Raw genomic sequence first — 26,673 nt, forward strand, 5'->3', positions numbered from 1 at the left:
TTTAAACTCTCCAGGGTCTAGAGAGCATGCCTCAAAATGGGCAGCCTACTCCAACATCTGCTGCTCCTGCCAGGCTCCCGGGGAGATCAGGGAGGGCGCACCCACGGGACCAGACTGTTGGGGAGGGCAGGACCCGCTTTGGCGCCTGCTCTCCTGCAGCCACGCTGCAAGAGAGAAAATCTCCCATGAGCGACACGACCAGCAGCTCCATCCCCATGCTGCCGGTAGGAGCGGAGCGTGCAAACCAGCCTGCTGAAGGTCACTCTCACCTAAACACAGCCTAAACTCTATTGTTGTCTATCTCGACTTTAGTAAGGCATTCGACACTGTCTTCCATAGCATCCTCACAGGCAAGCTAAGGCAGTGTGGGCTGGATCAGTGGACAGTGAGGTGGACAGAGAACTGGCTCAGCAACAGAACTCAGAGGGCTGTGATCAATGGGGCAGGGTCTGGATGGTGGTCTGTCACTAGTGGTGTTCCCCAGGGGTCTGTGCTGGGGCCAGTCCTGTTTAATATATTCATCAATGACCTGGAAGAAGGGACAGAGTGTCCCCTCAACAAGTTCGCTGATGATCCCAAGCTGGGAAGAGCGGCTGATACGCTGGAGGGCTGTGCTGCCATCCAGCGAGACCTGGACAGGCTGGAGAGCTGGGCCCCGAGGAACCTCATGGAATTCAACAGGAGCAAGTGCAAGGTCCTGCCCCTGGGTAGGAACAACCCCACGCACCTGTACAGGCTGGGGGCTGAACTGCTGGGGAGCGGCTCTGTTGAGAAGGACCTGGGAGTGCTGGTGGGCAACAAGCTGACCATGAGCCAACAATCTGCTCTTGAGGCCAACGGTATCCTGGGGTGCATTAAAAGGAGTGTGGCCAGCAGGTCAAGGGAGGTTATCCTCCCCCTCTGCTCTGCCCTAGTGAGACAACATTTGAAGTACTGTGTCCAGTTTTGGGTCCCCCAGTTTAAGAAGGACAGGGAACTGCTTGAGCAAGTCCAGCAGAGAGCCACGAAGATGATATGGGGACTGGAGCATCTCCCTTATGAGGAATGGCTGATCTGGGTTTGTTCAGCCTCGAGAAGAGAAGACTGAGGGGGTTTTCATAAATACCTAAAAATATCTAAAGGGTGGGTGTCAGGATGATGGGACTAGGCTCTTTTCATTAGTGCCCAATGACAGGACAAGGGGCAACGGGCACAAGCTGGTACATCGGAAGTTCTACCTCAATATGAGAAAAAACTTCTTTACTATGAGGGTGCAAGAGCAGTGGCACAGGCTGCCCAGGGAGGTTGTGGAGTCCCTTCCCTGGAGACATTCAAAACCCACCTGGACATGTTTTTGTGCCCCCTGCTCTGGGTGTGCCTGCTCAAGCAGGGGGTTGGACAGGATGATCTCCAGAGGTCCCTTCTAACCCCTACCATTCTGTGATTCTGTATAAATTTGTCCTCCTTGCACTGGGAGCTAGCAAAAGTTTTCCCCTCCAACTCCACTTCTGACATTCCCTGGTGCGGTGCAAAAGGTGCAGTGCTTTCTGACTGGTGAGTTGCGAGCTAATCATACCCATGTAATGCACAGACAGGAACTGATCTCATGCCGGTAAGGTCCCAGAGACCATGCAGGTACCGCATTCATGTCAGGAGCGAGGCACCTGCCAGGCCTCTATAGATTAATCCTGGTCTACAGGAATATGCTTGGTAGCCTGAAAAGATGGATGGGAATAATCAAATATGCTGAAGATGTAAGCAGCATGTGATGAGAAGAGCACTCTGAGCCTTTGTCATGACTGCGCAGCCATGGCAGACCTATTTCTGCACATGACTGGCTGCCATTGAAAGATGTGTTCATGAAGAAAGTGAGCACTGGAATTCCTCGCTGCTGCTTTTCAGGCTGTAACCACCTTATATGGGAAAATCGTATTTAATAAGATTGTGCATCTGGCGAGAGCCCATAATGGTCATGTCAGTGAATCACTTCAATAATCGTTCCCAAATTATGCGCTGCTCATACTAAATCCACTCAGGTCATTCCCTGAGGAGCCCTTCTGGAGAGGCCCAGCGAGCTTCCCAAGTGGGACACAGTGGTAGCAGCAGCTTTGCCAGCTGCAGATCCAGCAGCAGCATAACGGGCTATTATATACAGGTCAATGCCAAATACTAGTTAATGAAAATCAGATTAATCATTCTTCTTCCTGGGTTCTCAGGGATTCATTCTCTAGCGTGTCCTGGCACTGATAGAGGGGGGCTCAGCCTCCTTAAGGGCAGTGCCTGGATCTCCCCACCGCACAACTACTGCCCTTTCCAGCTCCCAGGCCCCATAATTCCAGCTTCCCTATTTGTTTCCAGCTGATTCACATCTTAAAGGACAACTAATTTGCCAGAGCAGCCTGAATTCTATTTTCATTGCCTTCCTTCTTTCCTGCAGCTGAGCTGTGACTTATTGACTGTGAAGTAACTGCAGGGCCTTTAAAAGTTCAAGGCGCAGGGTGTTTTTCTGTCTGTTTTTGCGCAGCTGACTCTCTCTGTCATCATCTTTACTAGCACCATTTCACAGGAGAGAGGCATGTGACATCCAACTAAGCTGTGAACCATAATCATGCTGGGGATGATGTTTACATCTGATTTTTCCTCAAGCTGATAAGCTCTCTCCAATTTCCCTCTCCATCACATTGGTATGGATTGAACGGCTTGTGCCCCAAGGGGTGGTATTCTTCTCCTATCTCTAATCTGCTCGCTGAAAAAATTGCTTCCAGCAACCCTTCAAAAGTCACTTCAAAGTTATCACATCAAAGAGGGAAGAGCTGCAATACCATCCTTCGTCTGCTGCAATCAATGCTCTCCCAGCGCTTTCTGCAGATGGCCTTACGGGTGCCGCCAGCAGCCAGCACGCTTGGCACTGCTGGCCGGGGCCAGGATCTCCACTTTGCTGTCCCCAGCTCTGGGTACCACGAGACAACTGTTGAACAAGAGCATAAATACTTGCTAAATTGTTTCAGCTCCCTAAAGCAGAGGAAGTCAACGCTGAAGAACATGTTGGAGGCTTCTGCCCAAGCTCTAAGCCTTAAACAATGGGCAGACTGCAACCCATACAACAGGAGGCTTGGGAAACGGAGACAAGTGGGATGTCAACTTTACTGCCCCATCATGCTAAGAATTTCCACCTTCGCAATGAGATGGTGGAGACCAGCTTTGCTATTGGTTTTGTACCAACAGCTCTCCAATACCTCAAGCCCCCTTGGATAAAAGGGGGTTTACAGACCCTCTGCCTCCAGGCTGCACCCCGGTAGAGGGACAGTGATGCGCCCTCTCCTCACCCAACTGTTTCTGGGGTTGGGGCACCCCAGGCCAAATGATCCCAGCACTCACCCGTCACCCATGCGCACACAGTGCCTCCACACTCTGCCTGCAGTCCTGACGACTGCTCTGCTCTCTGCACCAGAATGGGCCGGCAGTCCCTTGCACTCCCTGCAGCCCCTTCCCAGGGCAAGGGGGTGCAGATTCGGGGAGGAGGCACAGCAGCCACTTACACCTGTCAGATTCTGACAGTCCCTTTTCAGGGGTTCACAGTGGTTACAAAACTTCTAAAACCCTCTCTTGGAAAGAGACCAATTGGGCCTGTGTGTTCATGTATGAGCCCAGATGCTGGCACTAAATGAGGTTTTCACCCTCAAAACGTATTATAAGGCTTCCAAAACCTCCCTTCAGAAGACTCTCCATGCCTTAAGTCAATCTACTGTCAAGGTTTCCCTAACTTTCAGCCCCTCTCCTCCATCCAGTTTTACTCCTGTACCAGAGTAAAACCTGGGGAAGGTCTTTGCTGACCTGACCCATGGTCTAGATTAACCCTGTCATGTTTGCTTAGTAAGAGCGCAACACGCAGCCATCCTTGCTCTCCGGTGAAGAGCCACGGAGCAGATTTTAGCTACGCTGGCCATTTATCATCAACGGCATGAGCATTAAGGTGAGCAGCACCTGTATAGGCTGGTCACGAGCACTTCACCTCCATCGCTGCTCCAGATAGCAGTGAAGGCATCAGCACTGTGCACAGCGAATTGGGTTTGTCGCCATCAGCTTCGAAACAGTCAACAACACCGGAGGGCATTCAGCACAAACCTCTCTGCTCTTGGGCACATCGCTCTGGCGTATGCTATTCTCCATCTGCTGCAACAAGAGCCACAGGGCACATCAACATGTTCCATCAGCCCCAAGCCGAGACCTGCAGCATGGCCCACCAAGGGCCACCTCCAGCCCCCCCCCCCCGGTTTTGTTCTCTTCCAGAAAATACTCCTTAGCTGTTGTGCACATTGTCCCCAGCCCTCCAGGGAGCTCCAGTTGCATGTGTGGCTGAGGCCAAGTGACACAATTTGGACGCTACCCAAGTGAGGAGTAAGCAACTTGACTTGAAAAAAAAAAAAAAATCAAAGCATTGGTGAGATTACCAGCTTCGTTTCATCTTTTTAACTATCAGTGTAAGGTAAGACAGACTACAGGTTCGTAAATTCAGATTTACTTGCAAAAGGAAGAAAAAACACACACTGCCTGCTCAAACCCCTCCTAAGAAACAGTCTCCGTAGACACCTTTTCTTGTCCCGAGCAACAACCCTCTACCCTCCCCAAAAATCAGAAAGGTGACAGAGAAATCAGAAGGATAAACAACATTTAGCTGATCATTGGCACAAGGTTCTCTCTTTCGCTCCACAGCATCACAAGCTGTCAGTCCATCAGCCATGCTGGGAGCACGCTCCCGAAGAAGAGGTCCGAGGGGCAGGTGGGGAGCGTCGCAAGCAGCCTCAGGAAAGGCAGGCTGCACGCAGCCAGCCCCTCCATTTTCCTTGCAGCACTGAGGAACCGCAGCTGGAAGGCCGGGGACGGCTTGCCACTTGCCTAAATCTCAGCACCTTACCAAAAATTACACATTACATCCAGCCCCACCAACGTGGCAGATGACATCTTGGAAATAATCACAGCTTCCACTGTAATTTGTTGGTTTTTAGAAGATCTAATGATCCTCATTTAAAGGCCCGAAGACAAGGAGATTGCTGTCATAACACAACCAAAACCCATCTACATCGTAGCAGGCGTTGAATAACTTCAGGCGCACACAGGCGCTCAGGAGCTTCGCATCAGGCCCACAAAGGAACTTGTCAAGCCAACAACAGAGCAGGGCTGTGTGATCACGCGCAAAACTAAAGCTAGCAATTTTCAGGTTGTTACTGAGCTATAAATTATTAGGCAGCAAAGGCGGCAGCAGGCGCCCTTGCGCAGCCCCACGTATCCGATCCTGCCAACCGAGAAACCCAAAGTCTTGTGTGAATGCTGCCACCGGTGCTGTGGGGCTCAGGCTTGCTCCCCACCTGACAAACAGCTGTCCCTGTCGTGCCGCAGCCGACATGAGCGCGACGTCCCCGGCTGCCGGGGCACCCCGAGAGCCCCAGAGGCAGGCAGGACCCTCCAACCCCCCACGCTAACAGCCCCCGAGGGAAGGTGAACGCCCGAGGCCCGGCCCTGGAAGGGGGAGCACGGCCCGGGGTCCCGCTCGCCAGCTGGGGATGCAGGGGAGACCTGCTCTCAGGGATGCCGGGGTGCCGCAGCGCTCTCCCGACCGCCCGGGGCCTGTGCCGGGGCTAGGGAGGCGGTTTGGGGTGGTGGTGTACCGGGCAGGCCGGCCTGTGCTCCACACGCTGCTCCGGGGGTCGCAGCCGCCCCTCCCCAGCCAGCACCGGCCCGGAGGGGGCAGGAGGTGGCCCCGGGAGCGGCCCCGCTCCGCGGGACCGGGGCTGGCGATGCCCCGGAGGCGGCACACGGCAAGGGGGGCTGGACTGGACCACCCCGAGCCCTCCCCGAAGAAGCCAGGCCCAGCGCGGCGGGGCCCGGCCGGGAGGTACCACCCGTACCCCACCGGGGGGTGCAGCTGGGCTGAACCACTCTGGGCTTTTCCGGAGGACGGGGACACGGAGCCCGGGATGGCCGGCCCGGAGCGGCCTCTCGGGGTGACGCGCCGGGGAGCCCGGCCGAGGCTGCCAGCCGCCCGGTGCTCGCAGCGCGTTACCTCCTGCCGCGTCCAGTCCCCCCCCGCCAGCCTCCGGGGTGATGGCACCGGCACCCGCCACGGCCGAGCCTTCCACCTCTTCAGGCACCTCCAGCTCCATGGCCGCCGCGAGGGCCGCGGGCACGGCAGGCCCGGGGCGGGGCAGGGCAGGCCCGGGGCAGGGCAGGCCCGCACCCGCCGCCGCACCCGCCGCCACCGCGTTCCGCCCGGCTCCGGCCACCGCCGCTGAGGAAACTGGGAACGGCGGGGACCATAGAGCGCGGGAGGTGCCGCGGCTAGACACGCCCCAGCACCGCAGGGCGGAAGGGCCGCGGCCAGCACCGGAAGTAGAGCTGTCCTTTTCCGCCGGAATGGATCGCGACGAGGCGCCTGGCTGTCGCGATAGTTCATGGGCGGTGGGGCCGGGTCTAGGGCCGGGGCCGCTGCCGGCTGAAAAGTGTGGGGAGAGGGACGCGGCCTCGCGCACCATAGAGCGGCGAAGAGAAAAACCACCCCCGTCCTCTCTAGCGGGAGGGAGGCACTATAGAGCCGCAGAGCAAGCGGGGGGGAAATGTCTGCCGGTCACCATGGCAGCGGGGGTGGGGCCGGCCCGGGGCGCCGGCCTGCCCCGGGTCCCCGGGCCCGATCGCCGCCGGCGCGGCCCTGTGCCGGGCCCCGCTGCAGCTGAGGCCCCGGTGCCCCCTGCTCTGCCCCCCGCGGGACTGGGGCCCTTCCGGGCCTCGCCGCCCTCCGCCTTGGCGGCTCCACCGGGAGCCGCCGGGCCGGGACTGACCCGCTGCCGAGCACCGAGCGCGCTCCCTCCGCGGGAACCCGAGGCCGGGCCGCCCCCGCCCCCCTCCCAGCCACGGGCCGGGGCCCGCCCCCTCCCGGCCCCGAGGCGAGCCCGGCCCGTGGCACCATCTAGTGGCAGTGCACCGCCCGGCCGAGGCCCGGCGAGGCCCCAGGGTGCGGGGCAGCCCGGGCCGGCCCCGCCGGTTATCCCGGCCGGTCCCTTCGCGCCAGCTTGCCCCGGCCCCGGGGGACAAACGTGTCACGGGCAGGGTCAGCCCCAGCCGGGGAAACAGCTGGGCACTAACGCCCGGCTCGGCGCAGCGGGGAAGGTGCCGCCTGCCGTAACAAGGCTGCTGCACGGGAGGGCGGCCGGTGGCCCCGGGGCCGCTGGGGAGGCTGCGGCCGAGCCCGGGGAGCGGCAGCCGCCCGGACGGGAGCGGCGCCGTCCAGCCCTCGGGGCTGTCGGGGGGCTGCGGCGAGGAGAAGCCACCTGATGCCGATCTGACGGGCGGTGGCGAAAGCGGCGGCTCCATGTCTCCAGCTCCAGGGTGGCGGCTGGTGGCTGGGGGGTTCAGGAGGAACTGGTCTCCCCGCGATTCCCTGCCACAGGGCTGTGACCTCCTGCAGCATCGGTACCGACCCCGGCTGGAGGCAGCAGCCTGGACAGAGGGGCGAGGCGTGAAGCTTATTTCTGTCACTGCAGGAAAGAGACCCCATGGAAAGAGGAACGATGTGGGGCTGGTCCCCAGGTGGGGGGCAGAGGAAAGGGGAAGGGGAGGAAAGGGGTCAGCAGCCGTCAGAAGGGTCACCTTTTCCCCCACACCTTCCCCAGGACTGGGAGCCCCAGTTTGGCCACCATCCCTGTCCCATATTGAGGGTGAAGCCAGTTGGCTCCCCCAGGGACTCTGAGCAGGGCTGCTGGGGGGCGATTTGGGGGTCTGGGGCAGTGCAGGTTGGCGCAGAGCCCCACCACCTCCTTGGCGATGGCTAGGCTGGGGGGGAAGGACGCCCATTCCCGGCCACCACCTCCCTTGGCATCCTGTGAGCCTGTCCATGCCCAGGGCTGGGTGGGAGGGCGAGTGGATGTGGCTGAGCCACCAGCACCGTGGAGGACAACATGGACAGCCCCCCGTGAATCCTGCTGTGCCTGGGAAGCTGCCGCAGGACCCCCTTCCTCTTCCTTCCCTCCTGCAGGCAGCGTCTGGCCCACAAAGGGTTACACAAGGCACCCTGGAGTGACACCACTGCCACCAGCCCGGGAGCTCGGCTCCTTCCTGGTCGGATCGGAGGCTCGGTGAGTGCCTAAACCTGTCCCCCCAGGATTGTCCTGTCAGGGGATGGGGACCCAGCCCTGTTTTCTCCTGGGGAACTGGCCATGCTTCATCCCTCTCTGGGTGGCTCCAGGACCCGGTGACCCTCCTGGAGTCCACCCCGACTGCAGGGAGATACCCCGGGGCGGGATCCTGGGACCCCACCATCCCGAGGGCTGGAGGACATGCCTTCATCCTACTGATTTACACCCCAGCTGGGTCAGACCTTCCAGAGACCCTTTTCCCAGAGTAGGGGCTCAGGATCAGTGCATTGCAATGTGGGTGGGGTTGGGTTAGAGGAGTTTCTGGGGGGATCCGGGACCCTGGTCCTGCATGGACAGGACCAGACAAGGGGTGTTGTGGTTTTGCAGCCCTGGCTGAGACCAGGGGCCCCACTGATCCTAGGAAGGCTTTGGGGTCCCAGATGGAGGACCCCTGTCGGCAGGGGGTTTGGGAAACAGGTTATGGGCAGTGGGGATGGCCGTGGGGCAAGGCTGGGGCGGGCAGGATGCGTAGCTTTCCGATAAATAACCTCCCTCCGTTGCTGTCCCTGTGGTGGGCGCTGCCGATGTTGTCACCTGGGGCCAGGCACAGCCCCGAATCAAGGACCTTGGAGTGCAACAAGCTGCCCCGGCACAGCCTGGGCTTTGTTTGGCATTAAAAACCCTGGGAGATGTCGGCCACGGTGCGTGCATGGGGCGGAGTGTGGCTTGCGGGGCTCCCTGTGCTGCTGGTGCCGGGTGTGTTGGGCCGGGCTGCGGTCAGCTCAGCCCAGATACTGCCTCTGCCGGTAGGGCCATTTCGGGTGCTGGCTGGTTTCTGTCGGAAACCGGCTGAGCCGGCTCCACCAGCTGCCAGCCTTGGCCTTTGGCTTGGGGCAGGCCCGGTGCCAGCTCCCCAGGGGAGACAGGGGACAGGGCCGGGCCTTGGCGGCACTGTGGGTGCTGCCCGTGCCAGCTGGTGAGGTGGGAGCCGCTGCTGTCCCCACGCTGTCTTGCCTGTCCCAGACTGCCACTGCCCATGGAGAGCAACGGCCAGCAGTGGGACGCAGGTGCGTTGCTGATTTGTGGTGTCCTCGTGATGGTGCAGCATTGAGAGCCAACAGGGGACAGTGAGGGGCTGTGTCAGGTGGCAGCGGGTTTGGCTCTGGCACAGCAGATGAGCTGTCAAACTGGGGAGGGGGATGCTCTGGCTGCCCCGTGATTGTCCCAATGGACCTGTGACTCACGCCATGTCTCTCACGGGCTTCCAGGGAGCCTGTAAGCACTGACTGGCCCATGCTGGTGACATGCCTGAGATGGGCTGAGAACCAGCAGGAGACCACCCCACCACGACCATGCTGGGGTCTCCCTTTATTACTGGTCTCACAAGCACTGGGATGGGACTGCGGGTACCACCACAGTGGGGACCTGCACAGCTCCAGCCACCCCCTGGGCACATGTGTCCCTGCATGTTGAGCATTGGTGGGTGGGCGCTCGGGCTAGTTTCGGCAGCTCATGGCGCAGAGTGGAAACCCGGACTCTGCCCTCCACGCTCACCGGCTTGCAGCCTGGCAGGCCAGGGCTATTTCTGAGGCCCGGGTGAATGATTACACCATCCGTCCCTGGGGCTGCTGTGAGCTGGGTGTCACTCTGGGGGCCCAGCTGGCTCTTAGTGCAGCTTTGGCGGGGGCTGGCCATGGAAAGCCTCCATGCTGGGCTTCAGCTGCCATGCTTGCCCCAGGACTGCTGCCAGCTCTAGCTTCTCCATGGGAAGGCTCAGTATTGCCTATGGCAATGCCCACAGGGCATCAGCGCTTGTCTCTGATGGCCCCTGGTCCTGCCAAAGCTGCCCTGTGCCCTATTCCTGAAAGTGCTGTGGAGGTTTCCAGCTTCCCGTGACACTGACGTGGGGGGGCCTTGGTCGGGCTCGAGCATGACTGAGCTGTGCTGGGGAGCCAGCACAGCCACCGGCACAGCCGCCCCCGAGCCCTTGGGCACCGTGGGGCCATGCGGGTGCCACGGGATGGGCACTTGGGCAGCAGTGCCAGCACAGTCAGAACCCAGTCAAAGACCGTGGAGATCTGCCGCAGCAGAGCCGTTGGCTAATCAGATCCTGGAGAGACTTGTAACAGTACAGATATCAGCCAATCAGAATCCAAAGATGTGCTACGGCAGAGCTGTTGGCCAATCAGAGACTGGCGAGATCGACTGTGGCAGAGCAGCCAGGCAGTCAGTGCCCAGAGAGACCCGCGGCAGCAGAGCCATCGGCCAGCTGGATCTTGGGATCCTGCCATGGTAGAGCTGCCAGCCAATCAGTGCCTGGGGACAGTGCCCATGCCTCAGCTCTGGGGAGATCTACCCAGCCGAGCTGCTGCCGATCCTCGCTGGCAGCACAAGGGTGTCCTGCACCAGACCCAGCAGTGCCGGGGTTGCCACCGCCTGCTGTGCCCGCAATGGGCCGTGCCCGTGCCATGGCTGTGGCCGTGCCTGTGCCGTGCCGTGGGTGGGACCAGGATGGGGCTGGCAGCCCCAGCCTGCCTGTGGCAGGAGTGGGACGGGCTGTCCAGGGGCTTCGCCTCTCTTTGGCTGTGGGCTTGGGGCTGGGTTTGGCTGGCAATGGGTGTGGGTCTGTCCTCCCTGGACCCTGTGCTGGTCAGAGGTGTGAGTACCAGGCGGTGGCATCGCACTGGGCTATTGGCTTTCCTGTCCCCATCACCCTGGAGAATGACTTGACGGTCTCATGGGAGTTTCCTCGGCATGTGCAGCGACACAGATAAACCTGGACCCTTCAAGTCCCTGATCAAACTGGCTCCCTCCTGTCCCACTGTGTGGGAAGTTGTGGGAGGGTCTGGGCCCACTGTCCCCCACCCCACGCAGGGATCCCATGTCTCTCTGGGTTCATGCTGATATTTCCTCTGGGGAGCCAGGAGCCAGTGGAGGGGATCCCTGGGCCCATCCCAGGCATTTCAGCCTGGGTGGGACATCACCCTGTCAGTCAGGCTCTGTCCTAGTTGGAAAATATTGCATTTGGATAAAACCCAGGGAAACCAAAGGGCGAAGCTGTGGCACTGGTGCTCCCAAAGCAGTTGGGAGAGCTGTCAGCTCTGCCATTGCGCCGGAGCCCAGAGCAGGCAGGGGGGAGGGCACTGAAGCACTGTCCGAAGCAGCGCACTGGGGTCTGCTGGCTCCCGGCAGGAGGGAGCGGAGCAGGACCACAAGAACGGTGTAGGCAGGTGGTGCCAGCCATGGAGATGGGTACTGACCTGCTTGCCTTGTGTAAAACCTTTCTTTCTGTGGACATGTGTCCAAGGAGACAGAGATGAACCTCCCAAGGAGGAGACTTCAAACTGCACAGAGGCAGCTCTGTGTTTTGGAGCCTGGTCCCTTGCAGAATTAGCTGGGGTGTGATACCACTGCCAGTCCCAGCATCCCTGGTGGGTGCCTGGGCACTGCGGGAGGCTCTGTCCCTGTGCCATTGCGGTCCCCAGTGCCTGCGGCTCAGCTTTGCTTCTGCCCTTCATTGCAGCCCGAAGTGGGATTGAGGAAGGGGACAGGGACTGCAAAGAGGAGCCGGAGCCAGTCCGTGCCCCCAGCTGCCAGGCAGGGGCTGCCACACCAGCCGGCCACCACTGTTGCCCTCCCTCGCTTGTGCTGGCAGGTGGCCACCATGGAGGAGATGGTGATCTGGGAGCAGCATACGGTGACGCTGAGCAAGGTGAGTGTGGCCTGGGGTGGCTGTGGGACAGGACAGGGTCTGTAGGCCGGCTCTGCCTGACCCCTCTCTGCCCATCCCCGATAGGACCCTCAACGGGGCTTTGGCTTCGCTGTCTCTGGAGGCCGGGACCGTCCCAACAGGATGACCGGGGACACAGCAGTGGTTGTTTCAGACGTGGTGTCCGGGGGACCAGCAGTGGGCCGGCTCCAGTGAGTGCACGGGGATGTGGGGACATGGGGGCTGCTCACTGGCAGCAGGGACAGGAAGGGCAGCAAATCACTGCTGCTGTGACAGGGCCAGTGCTGCTGCCACGCTGCCTGGCTGGGATGGGGTCCCTCTTGGGCAACAGGTGCCCTTGCCACCCTGCCAGCTCCCCCAGTGGGGGGCCGCACCTGGGGCAGAGCCATGGCTGTGTTTTCCATCTCAGGAGGAAAGATCACATCGTGATGGTGAATGGCCTTTCCATGGAGAACGTCTCATCCTCCTTTGCCATCCAGACACTTAAAACCTGCGGCAAGATCGCCAACATTGTGAGTGTGTCCCGCGGCGGGAAGGGGGCCGGCATCATGCACAGGACAGCACCATTCCTGACCCCATCCTGGCTCCCCTGTCCCACACACCCTGGGATTCCTGTCTGGGGCTTGAAATTGCTGTAGAAACATCTCCTGGCGGAGATGGCTGCACCCACTATCCTCTCCTTCTCATTTTCCACCTGCAGACACTGAAAAGATCAAAGAAAGTCCACCTTCCAGTGAGCAAGAGCAGGCCCATGTACCCCACCAAGCCCCGTCACTATGACTCAGATGAGGACTGTGGGTCGCATGGTGCAGATCCAGCCTTGCACCACTCGCGGGATGACCTGGACCACAGCCAGGGCTACGATGGGGACTCATCCAGCGAGAGGAGCTCTGGCCACCACCAGGATGACCACCGCCTCCACAAGTCGGTGTCCCGGAGCCGCAGGCGAAGCCAGGATGGCGGCCACTGGAGGCAGAGCCCTGGCAGCGGCTCGGGTCAGAGGGGCAACAGCCGGCACCGCTCTGCCAATGGCTTCGGCCATGAATGGGACACCAACGGGCTAGCCCTGGTGTCGGGCTTCAAGCGGCTGCCTCGCCAGGATGTGCCAATGAAGCCCATCACATCAGTCCTGGTGAAGCAGAAGCAGAACGAAGGTGAGGCGCTCCCACTCCCTCTGTCCCTGGGTCTTGTTGCCAGATTTGTGGCCGCACGTCCCCCTGGGGAGAGGGCAGTGGCAGGGTTGGTGCCAGGGTCTGGCACGCAGTGAGGGGGCACTGCTGTGCTGGGTGCACCAAACCTGCCTGGCCTCAGCCCAGGGTTGCAGAGCGCAGCTTTGGGGCCTGATAGTGCCCCAAGGGGAGCCAGGGTGGGCTTGTGGGGATGGTGCCGAGAGTGGGCCTTGAGGGACTCCTGCATCTGCCTGGCTCCAGCACTGTCATGGTCTCCCTCTGGTGCAGAGTATGGCCTGAAGCTGGGAAGTCAGCTCTTTATCAAGCACATAGTGGAGAGTGGGCTGGCAGCAAAGGACAACTCCTTGCAGGAGGGAGACCTCATCTTGAAGGTATGGGGGCCCATGGGGCACACAGCACTTGCTGGGGATCTCGTCTCCCCCCTCTTTGGGTGGCTCATCCCTGGCTAGTGCCACTGCAGGGGACAAGTCAAGAGCATGCTTGTCTCCACTGCTTGTGAAGGACAGCACTTGGCTGGAGGCAGCTCCTCCTGGTGCCTGCACCCTGCCCCAGCTCCCCAGCCATCACCAGGAACCCTGTGTGGGCTCCTGGGGTCTGGCTCCCTGTGATGCTGAGGCTGGCTGGTTGAAGCAGCCCTGTGGCGTTCAACCAGGGACAGTGGCTGGTCCCACTGCCACAGTGGGATTGTGTCTGCCCCGCTGTCCCCATGGCGTGTCCGTGCCAGGGGATCCAGTGGCTTGAGGAGCTCAGGTGTTCAGGGTATGTCTGGTGAAACCATGCTTAAAGTATCTGGGGAGGAGGAAATACAGGGAGGGAGATGCATGCATGGGCCAGGCAGAGCCATGGCTGGGGCCAAAGAAACTCTGGGGCAGATGGGATGGATTTCATCGCAGCAATCCGGTGGGAAAAGCTGCTGCATCTTGAGGGGGGTCACAGCCCCATGGTCTGCTTGGGGCCTAACTCCCCAGCACCAGTCTGGTGTGTGGCTGAGGTCAAAGTAAAACAGCTTCAGGCAGCATCTGAGCCAGCCTCTGCAGCTCCTGCCTCCATGCAGGGCCCCCCTGCAGCTAAAGGTGGGACTTAATTAACCTCACTAATTTGTTTCCTCTGTGCAGGATAAGGCCCCACTGGGAAGCAGCCAGGAACGGGGATGTGGCCCAGGATAGCCGAAGCCGTGGGAGCTGGGGCTGGGCTGGAGGGGCTGGGAAGGGATGGGGAAGGAGCATCCCGTCCAAGCGGGGCTTTCCTGGTAGTGGCTTTCCCAGGAGCGAGTGCCCTGAGGCCTCTGCTCTGCCCCCTCCAGATCAACGGGGTGGCCAGCGAGGACATGTCCCTGGCTGACACCCAACAGCTCATCGAGCAGACAGAGGGGACCCTAACCCTGCTCATCCTCCGGGACCACCGGCAGTTCCTGGTCAACATCCCTGATGTCGAAGACAGCCAGAGCAACAGCTCCCTGATGGATGGTGAGGGGACACGGCGATGGGGCTGGGGGCCAAACACAGCACAGAGACTGTATGGTCACTAATGCATCTTCCCTCCTGTTGCTGCAGATATCTCTGACATTGACTCTGAACTGTCCCATCCGCCATCCCCTGAGACCTCCCCGCGATCTCCATCAGTTGCCAGGACGGATTCTCCGCCGTAAGCCCCACTCTGTCCCCATGAGCCCCGCTTTCCTCCATCAGATCCCACTGTGTTCTCTGCCTGTCTGGAGGGGCTGGCTCTCCTCCATCCCAGAGCTAGTTCACCCTGGAAGTGGGACTCCTCCACTGTCCCTGCTGCCCACTGGGCACTGCCTGCCTGTGCCCATCCAGCACCTGCTTCCATGACCTGCTTAAATCCTGCCCCAACTTTGTTCAGGGAGAGGAGACAATCAAACAGGGACCCTGCGGCCGACGTGACTGTGGACAATGCTCAGGACTCTGGTGAGTGAGCTCAGATCAGACCATGGGAGCAAAGGGCACTGAGTGGGCTCTGGGCTCCTGCATGTCTCTGCTCCCTGAACCCCCCTGGCAGATCCATGCCAGGTCTCCCCATGTCTTGGCTGTCCTGGCAGTGGTGCAGCCACTGCTGCCTCCTGGACCAGCCTTCCTTCCCTGCAGACCTGCTGGAAGCTGTGGAGGGGGATGGCTGCCATGGCTCCCACGCCAGCCCCGCTGCCCACAAGGATGGGTACGTCTGTGAGAGATGGTGGGGAAGGGCTGAGGGAGATGGGGAGCTGCTCTGGCACAGAGTTGGGGTCATGGGGCCGGTGACCCCCTGTGCTGTCGCTGCCGGGCTGACTGCAGCTTCCCCCATGGCAGGTACAGCGCTGACCCCAGGGTTGTGCACTTCGTGAAGGCCAAGAGCGTCGGGCTGCGGCTGGCTGGCGGGAACGACGTCGGCATCTTCGTGTCAAGCGTGCAGGAGGGGAGCCCAGCCGACAGCCAGGGTGTCCGGGAAGGGGACCAGATCCTGCAGGTACCTGGGTCTTGGAATGGCTCTGAATGCTTTTGCACCCAGACTGGCCCCATCCATCTTGGGTCTGATACCCCCTGGGGTTTGGATTTCTGCTGCTGGGCATTGTTCTGGGTCAGTGCTGGTTCCCATGGCCCATATGCACTGGGCTGCCTGAGGGGACAGTCCTGTCTCCAGCACCATGCTAACACCCAGCAGGGTCCAGGCACCACTTCAGGTGGCCCAGAGGCCCTCCCCAGGGTTACTGAGGGTTGTGGCAGGCGCTTGGGTGACAAGGACCAGTTACCTCTCCCACCCTGCCCTGGACACTGCCGTCCCTGGGACCCCGCTGGTACCCGCACCCTCTCTCCCGCTGGCGGGGCCATGTCTAAGTGTTTTTCTGTGGCAGGTGAACGACACCAGCTTCCAGAACCTGACTCGTGAGGAGGCCGTGGAGTATCTCATGAGCCTGCCTCCAGGCGAGGACATCACACTGTGGACCCAGAGCAAGCAGGACAGTGAGTCTCAACCGTACTCATCCTGGGCTTGTGCCTCTCCTTCCTCTGTAACTGCTGGACTTGCCATGGTCCTTTCTGCCGCCGCAGAGTGGTCCTTCTTCCCTGCACCCCCATCCTCCTCCTCCAGAGAGGTGATGGGACGGGACCAGACCATCCTGGCTCTGTTAGTGCCTCAGCATCCTGGAGCATGGGGGCTTTCTGGCACTATGGCTCAGCCTGGAGATGCCAGTGTGTACTAAGGGGTCAGGTCCTGCTGTTCCCAGCTTGCCTGAGAGCCATGGGAGGAAGAGGTGCCCTAACACCCTCCTTAGCAGCCAGGGCTATTGTGGAGGCTCCTGGCCAGCCCAGCTCCTTCCCAGACCCCTGCAGTACCTTCCTCTGCAGCATCTTCCCCCTCAGCCACCTCTTCCCCTGATGGTTCCTCTCACTCTGGGCTCCAGTTTACAGGAAGATGATCTCATCCAATGTGGGTGACTCATTCTACATACGGACGCACTTTGACTTCGAGAAGGACACACCGTCAGGGCTCAGCTTCACCCGTGGGGATGTCTTCCATGTGCTGGACACCATGTACCGGGGCAGGCTGGGGAGCTGGCTGGCTGTGCGCATGGGCAAGGACCTGCAGGAGCAGGACAAGGGCATCATCCCTAACCGGAGCAGGTAGGGATGGAGCCAGGAACAGCTCCAAGATAAGCAGAGCCAGGGGATGGCTCCCCATTGAGAGGGGGGCATGGGTGGTGGGCCCAGTAAGGGGCAGGGCAAGGGCTGGTGGAGCAGCTGTGGGAAGTGTGAGCCAGCAAAATCCCTTCTCAGGGGCGATGGAGTGGCTGATGCTCTTGTTGTCCAAGGTCCTGGAGGGATGAGGCTACCACAGCCTCATCTGGCTGTGCTACTGAGTGGGGATGCCAGCTTTTCCTGCCCCACTCCTTGGAGCCTGGAGAGACAAAGTGGGGGGTAAATCTGGAGGCTCCAGGTCCTGAGCCCTTTTCCTTCCCAGGGCCGAGCAGATTGCTAGCCTGGAGTCGGTGCTGAAAGCCACGTCCGGTGCCAACCCCTCTGGGGCACGAGCCGAGTTTTGGAAGCTGCGGGGCCTGCGGGGAGCCAAGAAGGTGCTGCGGAAGAGCCGGGAGGACCTGTCTGCCCTCACGAAGCAGGGCCACTACCCACCATACGAGAAGGTGGTCCTGAAGGAAGGTGGGCACCAGGGCTGTGTCCGCATTGCTCAGACTCACCCAGGGGACGTTGGCCCCAGGGCTGCCCCACTGTGGGTGCTAGTGGGCTCCAGTCTCCTGGGAGGAGTGGGGTGAGTCCCAGACCCACGGGCACCTCAAGGAGCAGGGCTGGACGGCTGGGTGCTGCAAGCTCTGCCCTCACCCCCAGCCTCCCTGAGACAGTCTGTCTTCTATCCACAGCCAGCTTCAAGCGGCCGGTGGTGATCCTGGGCCCCATCGCAGACATTGCCATGCAGAAGCTGAGCACGGAGCTGCCCGAGGTGTTTGAGATTGCCCGTAAGTGCCCCCCACGCCAGGGGGAAATTGTACCCAGCAGCTGGACCCTCAGTGTCCAGCGCCTGTGGGAGCTCTCTACCTGTGGCTCTGTCCTCCTGCCTCATAGCGCCCTCCCCAAGACACCCCAACACCTTCCCTGGACTCATTCACCCTGTCCCCCTGCATCATGATACCAGCCAGGCCCCAAATATGCCCCCACTTGAGGAACCCAGCCCTGGGGCCATGCACGGCCAGACCCAGCCTGGGGCTGCCAGAGATACCACATCTCCCCAGCCCCTCTCACACTGTGTCTCCGTGTCCTGCAGCGAGCGTGCCCCGAGATGGGGCATCATCCAAGGTCATCAAGTTGGACTCAGTGCGGCAGATCGCAGAAAAGGTAAGAGACCTTCCCTGTGTCCTTGGAGCCGGGTGGGCCAGGGCCGCAGGGGGAGCCCACGGTCTCCGTCCCTGTCCCACACGGGGCTGATGACCGTGGCCTGCCCCAGGACAAGCATGCCTTGTTGGACATCACACCCTCGGCTGTGGAGTGCCTCAACTACATGCAGTACTACCCAGTGGTGGTGTTTTGTGAGCCTGAGAGCCGGCAGAGCATCAAGGCCATGCGTCAGTGGCTGGCGCCCGACTCCAGGAAGAGCTCCCGGCGCCTCTATGCCCAGGCCAGCAAGATGAAGAAGTACTGCAGCCACCTCTTCACAGCCACCATCAGCCTCAGTGGCAGTGGCAATACCTGGTATGAGGCAATCAAAGACATCATCAGGACGCAGCAGAGCCAGCCCATTTGGACAGCAGCGGAGCAGGTACAGGGCACGAGGTCCCTGCAGCAAGGCTCAGCCTGCTGGGGTGCAGCCAGGCAGGCGACGGGGCCATGCGCCTGTCCCGCCTACACCCAGGGTCCCAGGTCCCTGCCATCCCCACCCTACAGGCAGATGTGGCACTGGAGGACAGTCTGGACCTGCTGAACCCACCAAGTGTGGCAGCCTCGGGCTACCTGACCTGTGACAGTCAGGCCAACAGCGACTATGATGACACGGACGGTGAGGTGGGCGCCTACACCGACGGTGAGGCAGAGGATGCCTATGACCAGCCCGGGCTTGCCCGCTCCTCTGAGCCAGCGCAGATGTATCCAAGCCACAGCGTGAGCGAGCAGGTGGGTCCCCCCATACCGGTATGAGGGGCTGGTAGGGCAGAGGGAGCATGGCACGGTTCCCCATGGGGGAATGCAGCCCAGCCTCAGCCTGGGGCACAAATCCTGCCCCCGCTCCCCCCATCTCGTCTTTCACAGGTGACTGAGCAGCAGCAGCAGCAGGGCCAGCGCTACGACAGCATCAGGTAGCCTGTGCACCAGGGCTAGCCAGGGGGTCAAAGCAGCCAGCCCTGAGGCTGGGGAAGGGCTCCGTGTCCTTGCCAGCTCTGCCTGGCCTGAGCCTGCCCAGCAGGGGCCTGTCTCTGCCAACCGGGTGGCAGAGGCATCACCCCTGCTTCTTGCCCCCCAGGGAATACGAGCATGATGCTGTGAGGAAGAGGTTCACACGGGCCAGGGATGACTCAGACCAGGATGAAGGCTACGAGTGGGGCCCAGCTACAGACGTATAACAGCACCACAGGCCTCCCTCCCACTGGGCAGCCGGGCCCCTCAGGCCAGTCCTGCCGCAGCCCCATGCCACTGGGTCCACGTGACAGTCCAGGTAGTGCCACAGAGCACCCAGCGGCCAGGCTGGGTTGGGCGTAATCCTGCTGTACCCCTTACCACCCAGCACCACCAAGTGCCTCCTTTTGCCACAGCCTCTGCTACTGGAATAAAGGGGATGTTTTGATCAGGACGGGCTGGTTCTGTGCATGCTGCCTGGCGGCATGTGGGGGAAACCCACACAGCAGCGTGGCCTTGCTGGGTCCCAGGCATCTCTGTGGCTGGACACCCTCCCTGCCCCAAGAGGCATGAGTGCAGGACTCAATGTCTGGCACTGCAGCAGGCTCGGTGCATGCCCCAGAGCTGAGCCTCCTCTGTTACAGCCTAGCCCGCGTCTTGAAACGCAGCCTCCCACGTTCCCCAAACACTTTTATTTTTACATAAACCAAGCAAGCACAAAGGCAAAGTCATGGCAGTGCTGCCTTGTCCGTAGGGGTCCAGAGACCCACTCATGAAAAGACACATCACCAGGGGCTGGTCCTTGGGGCTCATGACCCCAGGCTCCCTAGGACGTGGTACTGGGCAGTGCCACATTCCCTTTTGCTGTGCCAAGGGGCAGCCCCGAGGGCTGTGACCCTGTGCCCTGGCGGGCTGGGCTGTGTGTGCAGAGCCGTTAAAGGCAGCACCAGGGAAAAGCAGAGGTAGTCTCCCAGCTTGGTACAACAGGTCTAAGAGGGACATTGTTTGCACTCCTGATCCGCCCTGGAAAAGCCAGGGAGGAGGAGTGGGTGCTAGGGGTGCTGCTGCCCTTAAGGCTGAGGCTGGGAGCTGCCAGCTCTCCCTGAGGTACCAGTGTGCACCTACACACTGGTGTGCAGGGTCAGCACTGCTCCGGGGCTGTGCTAGGGCATGGCCCGGAGCTGTGCTTCCAGCACCATCCCCAATGAGGAAAGGCACCGTTGGTGAGTGTATAAGCACTATCTGTGGTGACTGGATGGGGTGACCTTTCACATGGGGTCCCTTCTCCTCCTGCTGGCAGCAGGACAAGACAAGGGACCCTGTGAAGCAGTGGGACAGGCACGGTGCAGGCACTGTGAAGCAGGGAGGGATGAATGGAGAGGGAAGAGGTGCCCAAACCATGGCACCATAGGCCCTGACACTGCTCAAGCTGGGTATCAGGCCCCCCCAGTCTCCTGCTGTGTCCTGAGTAAAACCAAAGAGGTGCAGGATAGGCCATGCTGGGGATCAGAGGGCTCCAATGAGGGTGCTGGGGCAGAAGGCAGCGCCTGTCCCACCCTCGTGCCCCTCGGCTCACTCCTGCCTCGCCCCAGGCACATGCAGTGATGGCCAGGCACAGCCAGCAGCTCAGAGAAAGATGGGCTGCTCCTGCCCGGTCAGTAAGCGGTATGTGGAGGCTGGCATGGTCTTGATGTGGACCTAGGCAGAGACACATAGATCAGCTGGGAGATGCCAAACCCCAAGCTGAAAGGCGCTGGGTAAAACCCCGAGCCCAGGCTGCTCCAAGTGCAGCTGCCCCACGGCACGGGGGCCCTGGCTGCCCCCCAGCCCAGGACTGGCTCACCTCACTGACCGCCTGCGTGAGGATCTGGATGATCTTCTCGTGGGGTGTTGCCACCACGCTCTGCCCGTTGATCTCAATGATGCGGTGCCCCACACGGATGCCACCTCTCTCTGCGATGCCCCCACGCATCAGGCTACAGATCTGCGGAGCAGGGAGCACCAGTAAGATCAGAGCTGTGCCCACAGCCCAGGGCCACATGCAACCACCACCCCAAACCCTCTCCATGCAGGCTCCTGGCAAGAACTCTGGACTTGGGTGCTGCCTCCTCCAGCCCATGGGTGTGCAGCAAGGGCAGGGATGTCCCTTTGCATTGCTGCCACCAGGGCGGTGTGCTGAGCTGTAGGGTAAGGGCAGCCCGCAGGCTTTTGTTCCCCTGGGCTGATGGAGAGCTCAGCTCCGCACATCCAACCCTCGGGCTCCCATCAAGCCTGGGCTGTAGAGCTGGAGCTTCTCCCTGGGGTGGCAGCTCCTGCCTGCCTGTGGGGTAACCACATCCCCGATACTATTGTAAGTAGCGGTCAGTGTACGATGCAGCTGTGCCACCCCCTCCACTGCCCTCCCAACTTCTGCTGGTCCTGGAAATGCTGCTCTCTGCCCTTCTAACGCAGCCACTGTGGAGCCCAGAGCAGGGAGTGACTGGGGCACTGGGGACAGCAACAAATGTCACCAAGGTCGCGACAAGAAAGCCAGGAAGAAATGACCACCCTGAGAGCAAACAGCTAAGGAACACTAGGGAGATGGATCCAACTGCCGGTACTGCAGGAGAGCTATGAAGAGCCTTTTGCTGTGGCATAGCAGAGCCCTGTGAAACCTCAGCCCTGGCAGGCACACGCCCATGAGGACACAGCCAGAACCACATGTCCCTCTGTCAGACAGGTGGCTGGAGCCCTTGGCTGACCCCGACCTGGCTCTGCTCTGGTCCCCGCAGGCACTCACCACACCATTCTCAACACAGAAGCCCAGCTGGTACTTGGAGTCGGGGCGCCGGATGACAGCTGTGGTGACAGGGGGACAGTGCACGATGTTCAGTGTCACCTCTGTCTGGTGCTTCAGCTCCTGGAAGATGGGATGGGGCTTTGTCAGACTTTGGAGAGCTATTCAGTGTGGTTGAGAGGGGCGACGCAGTCACATTGCTCGCAGAAGGGCTGAGGATTAACGACCTGTTTTCAATGGGAAACTGAGGCACACACAGGAATACTGCCATGCTCAAATTCAGAGAGAAGAACTTATAAATCCAGTCCAAGACATCCCACTCTGCCCCTGAGGCCACACTGTCCTTGCTTTCAGCTCCTTCCTGCCTGGGGGGTAAAAGATGCAACAGGTTCCCTCCAGGACAGGTGCCTGCCTCCTCACCTGCCCTCCTTGGGCAGAGTCCTGCCTGCACCCTGCTGCAGCAAGTTTAGCCCCAGCTTTGTCCCTGTCTTGTCACATCCCTTCCTCCCAAGCACTCAAAGCAGGGACTGTCACAGCCCACAGTACAGGTATGGCCCCCCACACTCCTGCCCCCACAGGCCCCCATGAGCCATCTACCCCCAGGCTGGGAGCACGGGTTGGGACCCTGGCATTACCAGCGCTCCCAGATGCATTCAGGCAGGTCCCCGTCTCCGCCAGCACTCGCCCTGCTGCCAGGGCGGAGGCAGGAGCCCTGACTCACCTGGATGATGCTCTGGCAGGTGGCGAGGGGCAGCCCCACCAGGCTCGTCCCGTTGACAGACATGAGGCGGTCCCCAATGCTCAGCTCGCCTGACCTCTCTGCGGGGCCGCCATGCATCAGGTTAGCGATGACCACTGTGGGCAGGATGGAGCCCCAGCCCGACTCCACGATGGCGATGCCCAGGATCTCTCCCTTCTGCTTACGGATGCAGACCTAGGCATGGGTGGGCCACAGATGGGTTACGGTCACCAGAGGCATGGGGCACATGTTCCAGCCTCAGCACGGGTGTCCTGGGCTCACGGCCCAGGGGTCCAGTCTTGCAAGGAGCATCTCAGCTGCTCAGAAAGCCATGAGGGGACGATGCAGAGGTGCCAGTGGGTAGCCCACACTGTCCCCACCCCTCCAAAACAGTTCTTACATCCTTGCAGTTCTCCTGCCGGGAGAAGTGGGTCAGCTCTGCGTTGTACTGCTCCTGGTCCTCGAGGGCACAGCTGTACTGGCGAGGGCTCAGCTCGTTCGGGTCGATGTGGTTGGCCTCCAGGAAGCGCTGGTAGGCCACACTGAATGCCTGCCCAATAGCCTGAGCGATGATCTGGGCCTGCAGAAAGAGAGGGGTTCTTCGTGCCTGTGGCTCATGGCCAAACTGGAGCCAACAGCTGCCATCACCCTGCAATGCCCAGCACAGACACTGTGCCAGGGGAGCTCGAGGGCATCCTGGCACCTCCCCTGCCTGAATGGGCCCCTTTACGGTGCCAGTCCTCCCTCCTTTTCTTGCTGGGCCCCTCTGTGTGGCAGGGGTGCTCAGGCTGGGCTCTGTCCCCCTCTGTTTGCTCACTGGGAGCCCCCGTCACAGAGAGCCAGAGTATCTGGTCATTACAGTGGGGTGGGGCCCAGGACCCTAATGCCACACTGCCCTCCCAAGGGACTCGCGTGTTGCCTCACATCGGCCGAGTGGAAGACGTGGCAGATCATCTTGTAGAGACGCTTTTCCTCCGCCACCTCTGACCGCCGAGGCAGTTTCCGGCGCGCCATGAGCACTACAAGGGAGCCAATGTCGGCGATGTAGGAGATTGTCTGGAGGGAGTGATCCATCATGGCCTCCTGGCAAGGGGAACACGGGCACAGACGTTCAGCCTTTCCCAGCCCGATGGGCCCCATGGGCAGCCTGCGAGCCAGCCACGTACCACCACAAGCAAGAAGGGTTTGGGTTCAAATGCCACCGTGCAGGGATGCAGCTCAAATGCCTGGCACGCACTGGGCAGAAACCATGCCTACGCTAGAAGGTACAAACAGCTCCTTCGATCAAGGCCTCATCTGTGTCTCTGGGTGCTGGCAAGCGACAAGCAGTTCTTCCCTCTTACTATAAAGCAGAAGCTAATGCTGAAGCAAAGAGCTACAGAAGTTTCAAGCCTCAGTTCCTGGAGCCTGCTCTGGGAACCCAGCAGCTCTCACAAGGCACAGTTTGCAAAAGAAGCCTTGTGCAGCCATGCAGAGAGCCGAGGGACATGATGTGTCTTGTGTGTGACAGCTGTGGAGTGACACATCTCCTCCCAGACGTGTGTCCTTGCCTATAGGCCATCCTTGGGCATGACCCCACTGGCATGGGTGCAAAGCAGAAATCCCAAGGCCAAACAGGATGGTTTCAGCAGCTGCAAAGCCATGCAGGTGCTCCTGTTCCCTGCTCACCTGTGTGTCGGCCGTCAGCACCTTGATCCTCTGTGTGGAGACAAACAGATCCACCTCCGTCATGGGCTGGGACTCCCCCTCTGGTGCCTGCAGAACAAGTGCCCAGGAGAGGTCACTACTGCTGCCAGGACTCCTCTGGGTCCCTGCCCCACAGCTGGGAGGTCCCCCTGGGCAGGTTCTGAACGCTGCCCCAGGCCCACCAGGGGCCAGGCTGGTAGCAGTCATGTCCCTCTACCCTCCTGCACCTTGATCCTGTCCACTGCCTCCTGGGCCTGTGCCATGCGGACGCTGGTTGGGGGGTTCCTCTCAGAGACCAGCTGTGTGGAGCCCAGGTACTTTGCCCCAAAAATCACACCGTCCAGCAGATCCTCCGGGTCGCAAGGGCCTGGAACTGAGGCATCAGGAGGGACTAAGCAGGGTCTGGTCCCCTCCAACTCTGAAAACTGGGGGTACCAACTCCTACTGCCCTTTAGTTGCATTCCTACACATGGCAAAGTAGCTCAGCGCTTGAAACAGGCTCCTGGCATTGCCAGAAGACCTACTCTGACCCAGGGATTGCTTTCCCCTTCCCTTGCGTACACCCTAGCATCGCTCTTTCTCCCTTCCCAAGCCTGAGCATACCCTCCTCCCTGATCCCTGAAGCACCCCCATTTGCTCAGCAAAGGGCATGCTGGGATCAGATGAGCCACCTGGTGTTTGTAGCAACGTTCCCACCCTGTGCAGAGGGCACTTGCTCCCTGCTGGGACTCTGGCCACCCCGCATTCAGGATCAAAGCAGGAGGTGGTGGGTCAGAACTCCTGAGTGCTTTTGCTGCTCAAGCACAGAAGTGACTCACCCTCTTTGAAGGCTGGGCAGGAGGATGGGGGTTCCCTGTTCTGCAAAGCAATGAGAGAGCAGGTGAGGCTCTGGATGGGATCCTAGGGATTCTGCCCACCCACCCCGTGGCCAGGCTGCCCCTGGAGCACCAGGACATCTAAGACACAGCACCCTGAGGCTGGGCAGGTGGGGAGGGGGGCAGGTGCAAGGTCCTGGGGCTGAGAGACACACACACAGGGTCCTGGGGGCTGTTCAGACCCACCAGCCTCTTCCCCAAGATGTGCATGGATCAGACAGCCATGAAAGTATCCCGCCCCGCATTCAGGGTGGCAGGAGCCAAAGCCAGTTCTAAGGGCCTTGTCTGGGCACCCCAGCAGCATAAGGTCCTGTAAGACCTGAGAAAAAGACACCCCTGGCTCCCCTCCACCCCCACCCAAAACCCCATGAGAGAGCAGAGCCAAGGGGCATGTCCTGGCTTGCTGCTGCACCGCCACAGCCCATGTATGATGCACTCACACTCACGCCACCTTGGGGTGGCTGCTCTGCCTCTGGGGCTGGAGCAGGAGGCAGGGCCACCCAGGCTGGCTCCGGGGAACCATCCCGATTGCCCTTGCAGGTGGAGTCGACCTTGCAGAGCCCCTCTCTGTAATACCAGCTGCCAGAAGGTCCTTCCTCTGAGCCCTCCGGCCTCCCCAGACCTTCAGGCTTCTCCACAGCAGCCAGTTCCTCCTGAGCCTGCAGCACCTCCAGACTGGTCCCGGCCAGGACATCGGAGCGGGCCAGGGGCGTCTCGGTGCTGGCCTCAGGCAGCACCCCCTCATAGCAGAGGAGGCTCAGCAAGTCCTCCCGGTCGGCCTCGGCAAAGAGCAGGCCGTGGCAAGGCCGGGAGCAGGCCGAGTGCTGGGCACAGCAGGGCCGTGTCTCCAAGCCTCGGCCCATGGCCACGTGTAGTGGGCAGGGCCGGCACTTGCCCTGGCACTCCCGGTAGCTCCGCCGGACCTTCTCGCCTGCCACAGTGGCTGTGCCAGGGCTCGAGGAGGGCAGCAGGCCCTGCTCTGAGGGGGGGCGAGTGGTCGCAGAGGTTGGGGTCGAGGGTCTCGAGCTGGGCCAGCAGACCCTGGATCTCTGAGGGCTCGTCCTCCGCATCCTCGGCCCACTCGGTCCTGCCCCGGTGGGCGCTGGCCTCGGGGATCTCATCCAGCTCCATGCCCATCAGGTCACCACTGCTGGGGGCTCGGGGGGGTCCTGCATCCCGGGAGGGTCCTGTGTCCCGGGGGTGCTCCTGGAACTGGGCTTCCAGCCGGCGGAGCCCTGTGGCCCCGCAGTCGCTGCCTCCTCTTCCATCGCCCTTCCCAAGTCCCGGCAAAGCTCAGTTTGGCTGCCCCCACCTCCTTCGAGGTCCGAGGCTGAAGCAGGCCCTGAGCTGGGCCCCAGGACCCTCCGCTGACCCTCGGGGGCGGGGCAGGTCCTGCCTGGAACCGCAGCCAGGGAGCAGGGGGGCGAAGGGGGCCTCCCCCGGCTGCCCCTCGCCCACGCGGGACTCAGGGGCGCCAGACCGCATCGCGGGCCCTTCTTCCGTGTCCATGGCCGGCGGCTCCAGGGCCTCACCACTGCCGGGCTCGGGTGCAGCGGGCGCAGCCGCCTGGAAATCCATGCTGCCCTCCATGGTCTCGCCCCGGCCCGCGGCGCAGGGGGCGGGAGAGGGGGGCGGCCGGGGCCGGGGCCAGCGCGGCTCTCCCCGCTGGCGGCCGGGGCCGAGCCGGGCCGTGCGGCCTCGCTCGCTGCCGGCAGCGCCGGCCCAGAGGACGCTCCGCTCG

The 26,673-nt window shown here is 61.2% G+C and overlaps 3 protein-coding genes across 14 annotated transcripts in view; 1 reads left to right on the forward strand and 2 right to left on the reverse strand.

Annotated features, from left to right (window-relative positions):
* Positions 1–6,345, reverse strand: part of PIP5K1C (phosphatidylinositol-4-phosphate 5-kinase type 1 gamma) — a 47,633-nt gene extending 41,288 nt beyond the window's left edge. For 2 of the 11 annotated variants that reach the window (XM_075077786.1, XM_075077784.1), the window contains exon 1: positions 6,041–6,339. In XM_075077786.1, coding sequence (XP_074933887.1) covers positions 6,041–6,140 — 100 coding nt within the window. In that variant the 5' untranslated portion in view covers positions 6,141–6,339. Of the gene's footprint in view, positions 1–6,040 lie in introns of all 11 variants that reach the window. The other 9 variants (XM_075077777.1, XM_075077787.1, XM_075077781.1 and 6 more) reach the window with 6 other exon arrangements.
* Positions 6,346–7,162: 817 nt separating this feature from the next.
* On the forward strand, positions 7,163–19,310 carry TJP3 (tight junction protein 3). 2 transcript variants are annotated; one of them, XM_075077776.1, is made up of 21 exons: positions 7,163–7,560; positions 8,006–8,105; positions 11,629–11,817; positions 11,902–12,026; positions 12,245–12,347; positions 12,536–12,989; positions 13,293–13,396; positions 14,329–14,491; positions 14,579–14,669; positions 14,889–14,953; positions 15,131–15,200; positions 15,332–15,488; positions 15,874–15,982; positions 16,423–16,642; positions 16,980–17,176; positions 17,395–17,490; positions 17,796–17,866; positions 17,976–18,287; positions 18,413–18,637; positions 18,773–18,819; positions 18,984–19,310. In XM_075077776.1, the coding sequence occupies exons 1-21, from the start codon at positions 7,343–7,345 to the stop codon at positions 19,081–19,083; spliced, it is 3,216 nt and encodes a 1,071-aa protein (XP_074933877.1). In that variant the 5' UTR covers positions 7,163–7,342; the 3' UTR covers positions 19,084–19,310. The 2 variants fall into 2 exon arrangements, 1 of the variants encoding a protein (XP_074933877.1); XR_012657827.1 differs by having other exon boundaries at positions 7,234–7,560; positions 18,381–18,637.
* A 235-nt stretch (positions 19,311–19,545) lies between these two features.
* Positions 19,546–26,665, reverse strand: APBA3 (amyloid beta precursor protein binding family A member 3). Its single transcript, XM_075077802.1, is given in 13 exon segments — positions 19,546–20,554; positions 20,700–20,840; positions 21,636–21,755; positions 22,354–22,566; positions 22,772–22,951; positions 23,296–23,454; positions 24,040–24,126; positions 24,285–24,430; positions 24,876–24,915; positions 25,373–25,924; positions 25,926–26,108; positions 26,111–26,366; positions 26,398–26,665. Coding segments are annotated over 13 exon segments (2,274 nt in total). The 5' UTR covers positions 26,523–26,665; the 3' UTR covers positions 19,546–20,482.
* Positions 26,666–26,673: the final 8 nt, after the last annotated feature.

The sequence above is a fragment of the Phalacrocorax aristotelis genome, chromosome W (assembly GCF_949628215.1).
Source record: "Phalacrocorax aristotelis chromosome W, bGulAri2.1, whole genome shotgun sequence".
Classification (NCBI taxonomy): Eukaryota; Metazoa; Chordata; class Aves; order Suliformes; family Phalacrocoracidae; genus Phalacrocorax; species Phalacrocorax aristotelis.